General features: G+C 44.6%; 1 protein-coding gene across 1 annotated transcript; it reads right to left on the reverse strand.

Moving 5' to 3' along the window:
- Positions 1–379: 379 nt before the first annotated feature.
- LOC110183929 (uncharacterized) lies at positions 380–4,600 on the reverse strand. Its single transcript, XM_020952293.2, has 3 exons — positions 1,694–4,600; positions 753–1,600; positions 380–690 (listed from the first exon to the last, which is right to left on the reverse strand). The coding sequence occupies exons 1-3, from the start codon at positions 3,528–3,530 to the stop codon at positions 634–636; spliced, it is 2,742 nt and encodes a 913-aa protein (XP_020807952.2). The 5' UTR covers positions 3,531–4,600; the 3' UTR covers positions 380–633.
- Positions 4,601–4,641: the final 41 nt, after the last annotated feature.

Consider the following 4,641-nt stretch of genomic DNA (forward strand, 5'->3'; position numbering starts at 1 on the left):
CTTTGCTTTAAATATACATATGGGTGTTACCCGTAATTAAAATACATGTAAATTGTAGAGCGGTTATTTATTTTTCAAATCCAATTACATTCTATATTATAAATAGTATTCTTCTAGCGTCGTACAAAATTTTTTGTGAAATCCGGGTAATTAAAATCTTACCAAATGGAAAACACACTCGCGGTACCGCGTTCATCGGCACACTTTGATCGGTGATCATTAATACGTTAATCAAAAATTACAAATTATCATTTAATAAGCTAGTTTTCTATGCCGATAAACGCGGGAATTGATTTTCTCTGAGGAAGTAGTTTCTTTCTAATTTTCTGATCAATGTATTCGTTTTGGTATCGCCCACAGGAAACGAAAGGCAAGGTCCTTTGGGTTGTCTCCTTTATTTCGCTCAAAACAATGTGTTCTAATTACAGACTACAATATATAGTCAGAATGATGCATCAATTAGTGTTTAGATTAAGGTTCGGGTGTAAAATCTAGATAAGTAATCTTATGAATCATAAAATAATCCTGAAGAGAACCTACGCAGTGTGTTCGATGTTGGGAATCGTCTGTGTGTGTAGAATTGAATGCTGAAACGAAGAGTAACAGTGTGCTATTTGGGATTTCCGAGCCCGGTTACTCTAGAGCCGGAAAAATAGTGCGGTGCTCCTTCCATTCGGTTTCGCTAATAGCCTAAAAATGGATTAAATAATAGTGTAAAAGCTTTTATATATGTACACAGACCCTTTACTCACCACCAACTCGTCAAATGCCTGCTTGGCCAGCCAGTGGAAAGCGGGGCTCTTCCACTCGCGGATCGTCGACTGCTGATCCTTGACTATCTCTTCGTCGGTGGACTTGGAACTGTGGATAGTCTCGTACTTGGACCACAGGAAAATCATGCTCTTCATCTTATATACCCAGAGATCGTTGGGTATATTGCGAATAATGTCCTGTACCTCCAGCATATTTAGCTCAGTGATGTTCTCCAAAAAGGTGCGGTTCATTAGGGTAAAAATTGTCTTCATGGTGTCAAACGGCACATCGGCATTCTTCTCGAGCACAAAGTGGGCCGACTTGATGATGGCGTACACCACCTCCTCAGTGGTCATTTTGGGTAGATTAGGTAGGAAACAATGCTCCAAATTGTAATTGCCAATCTCCACCAGCTTCTTTTCAATCTTATCGCCGAACTGCTTATAGTCCTTCCACCAGTTATTCCACTCCTTGTAACTCTTTGATTCATGCAGAGGTGCCCACTCGCCTCGTATACGCTTCCTGCTCTTCTTGCCGCCCTTGCGGGCCACCTTGACCTCCTCGGTAGACTCATCGTCCGATAGATCGTTGAGCAGCAAGGCTTCCTCGGAGAAGTCCTCGTCTACGGCCTCCTGGTTTGTACTGTAATTGAAGACCTGCTCGAAGAAGGTCAAGGCATAAGATTCCGACTCCGGCTGCGGGAGCTTCTTCGGGTGGTCGTTGAGGTACGGCAATTTGAATCCGCCCATAAGGAAGCCACGCTTCCGGGCCACGCGTCGCCATTTCTTCACCGACTTGGAAACTGGTTCCGTTTCAAGCGGCGGTGCGGTAGCAACGCGCTTTTGCCCTGCAAGAGGTAAACAATTTAATTTTATAATTTTTATTTACACGAAAACTAAACTAAAAAATCGTAGGTATATATCGTATTAGTAACACTTACCGACTTGTGGAGGTATTCCTGGTGCATTTGGTGGCTTGTTAGGGCCTGCAGCGGGATTGCCTGCCTTGGGACCACGGGGAATTCCCTGCACGGGTCCACCTTGGGGACCAGGACGTATGCCTTGGGGGCCAGGTCGTACTCCTGGGGGACCAGGACGTACGCCTTGGGGACCAGGTCGTACTCCTGGGGCACCAGCACGTACTCCTTGGGGACCAGCTCGAACACCCTGGGGTCCAGCGCGAACTCCCTGGGGACTAGCGCGTACTCCATGGGGACCAGGTTTTCCCCCTTGCTGTCCAGTTCCAGCTACCGACGCACCCTTCTTAACAAGCTGTGTTCCACCCTTTACGGCTCCCGGGCTGGCTTTGATAGCTTGTCCGGCGATTGGAGGCTTCTTCTGGACAGCCCCAGCACTGTTCGTTTTAGTAGCTGTATTAACGAGCTTATACTGATTGGGTGCCTTATTCTGGACGCCGGCGGCAGTTCCTGGACGCACGTTACCGGCTTTGTTCGGTTGGGTGTTGCGGCCCGCAGCGTTGGTGACTGCGGTTGCGGCATTCGGGTTATTGCGCATGTTGTACACAGCCTTGGCAGCTTGCTGAGGTCCCGGCTTACGAACGGCGCCGCCATTGTTCACGTTGATCTTCTGCAGCTGATTTCGCTTTGAGTTGAAGGCGCGCTGGCTGGCCTCCCAGCCGGAAATAGCTTGTCCTCCGCCGCCACCACTGTTGTTCGACTGATAGCCGGAGTTCTGGAACGAGGAGGACTGATTGGTCTGGTTGCTCCAGTTGCGTGAGTTGGCCTCGTTAAAGGAGCGACTAATGTTGTTGCTAAAACCAGAGCCGCTTGAGTTGTAGCCACCTTGTCCGCGTTCGCTGCCCGAGTTGTTGAAGCCGCCTCCGGAATTGTTGAAGCCACCTCCGCCGCCGGAATTGTTGAAGCCTCCCCCGCCGCCGGAATTGTTGAAGCCACCTCCGCCACCTGAATTGTTAAAGCCGCCTCCGCCTCTTGAGCCTCGGTTGTTGAAGTTATCATTAAAGTTCTGACCACCAAAGTTTCCTCCGAAGTTGCCAGAGTCTTGGTTTCCGAAGTTCCCCGAGTTCTGCCCACCAAAATTGCCGCCACGTCCATACGAATCATTGTATCCAGAACGCTGTTGGTCATTAAAGTTCTGAGACTGCTGCGGGCTGCGGAAATTGTCATTGTTTCCACCAAACGGGGGCCCATCATTGGGTCCGTAATTGGAACCAGAGTTGCCGCCAAAATTGCCTTGGTTACGCGGAGAGTCATTATAGAATCTGTCGCCGCTTCCCTGCGACTGCTGACCACGATAATTGTTGGACAGGTCGGAATTGAAGTTGCCACCTGTATTGCGGCTCCTCATATCCTCTAAGTCCAGCATGCGCTGCAAATTGGACTGCATGCCGCCAGAGCCACCGCCTCCTCCGCGGTTTGAGGGCCCAAAATTGTCCGATTGGCCACGGAAATTGTCCTGGAAGTTATCGTTGACGTTTCCAAAACGCTGATTGTTGTTAATGTTGGCATTAAAGCCGCGATCATCTATGGAACGTGAATAGTTGTTGTTGCTGCGAGGGCCGCCATCGAAGTTACCACCACCGCCACCACGGTTGTAGTTACCGGAGTCCGGACTCTCATTTCTGTTACCGCCGTAGCCTCCCTGGTTTCCACCGCCGCCGCCACCGTAGTTGCCGCCATTATAGCCGCCACCACCGCTGTAACTCGAGGAAAAGTCACCCAAGCCGCCGCCAAGAGCGTTCCCCATTCCACGCCGCTGGCCAATTCCGTAAGCGTCGTTCTTCATTTGACGGAAGTCCATGTCGGATCCGCGTGCGCGAATGCTGCTTACCCGGCGTTAAATGATTCGATGCTTAATTGAACTTTCTTGCGCTGCTATTTTTTCTTTTGGATGTAATTTGACAAACTTTTCCTTTTACACAAATTCTCCCGAATTTTTTCGCAGCAAGCCAACCAGTGTTACCAACCAATGGAAACCGGCTAAAAGAGAAATGCCTGACGGCGTCCCAAAAAAATACTAACTTGTCAGAAAAAAAATACTAGCAACCAATTTTCATCCAATTAAAAATTAATTTACAAATTTAATTAGTATAAAACTTTGATTAAAACTAAGAATTTGAAATTTAATATTATTATAATATTAATATGCTATTTTATGGCCACAGCTCCTTAAAAAAATATGCGCATTCAAAAAATAAAACTGGTTTTGAAAACTGGAAATAACATGGGGAATGTCATAGCTTTTTAGGGGTGTTATGATGAATTTTAATTAATAATTTATATAGCTCCTATATATTTAGGTAATTCGATGATGAAATTAAAAATAATATTTTAGAATATTATCCATAAATATATCCCAAATTTTTTGGGTTGAAATATAACTAAAAAATATGAATTTCTTTACATTCACCTTTACAATTTATATTTATAATTTTCTATAATTGTATAATTTTGTTAAAAAATTCAAAAATTGATTAAAAAAAGTGTAATATTTTAAAATTTAAAATTGAGTATGCAGATTTATTAACCTAATAAAAACTAGCACAGAAGTGCTTTCGAATGCATTTTTGTTTTGTTTATGATCGATTTCCCTTTAATCCATGATCTGAACGCAAACTTCGGCTTCGCGAAGATATATTTGTATATATAATCGTGCGATCTGCCCTTTTTCTACCTCCAATATAAATAAATCAATTTCATTCTGATAGCTCAAAAACTGAGACTAGTTAACATACGAACATTGTTGATGCTGATCAAGAATATATATACATTATTAGATCGGAAACGACCCACTGACTCCACAAACTTATAGGTGAAATTATAAATCCTTTAAAGGTATAAAAATTGTTATGACATTGTTGTGGCATAAATCCCCAGTATAATCTTTTGTAAAACTTAATACAACATACGAG

This window comes from Drosophila serrata, unplaced genomic scaffold, assembly GCF_035046125.1.
Source record: "Drosophila serrata isolate PLE 108 unplaced genomic scaffold, ASM3504612v1 contig_275, whole genome shotgun sequence".
In the NCBI taxonomy this organism is placed as follows: domain Eukaryota; kingdom Metazoa; phylum Arthropoda; class Insecta; order Diptera; family Drosophilidae; genus Drosophila; species Drosophila serrata.

Bases quoted from the DNA above. Each gene is read 5' to 3' on its own strand.
- LOC110183929 (XM_020952293.2), bottom strand. From the start codon at position 3,530: ATGGACTTCCGTCAAATGAAGAACGACGCTTACGGAATTGGCCAGCGG. The intron at 1,601-1,693 runs GTAAGTGTTACT...TACCTCTTGCAG, and splicing joins AGGAATACCTCCACAAGTCG to GGCAAAAGCGCGTTGCTACC. The intron at 691-752 runs GTGAGTAAAGGG...ATCCATTTTTAG, and splicing joins AGGCATTTGACGAGTTGGTG to GCTATTAGCGAAACCGAATG.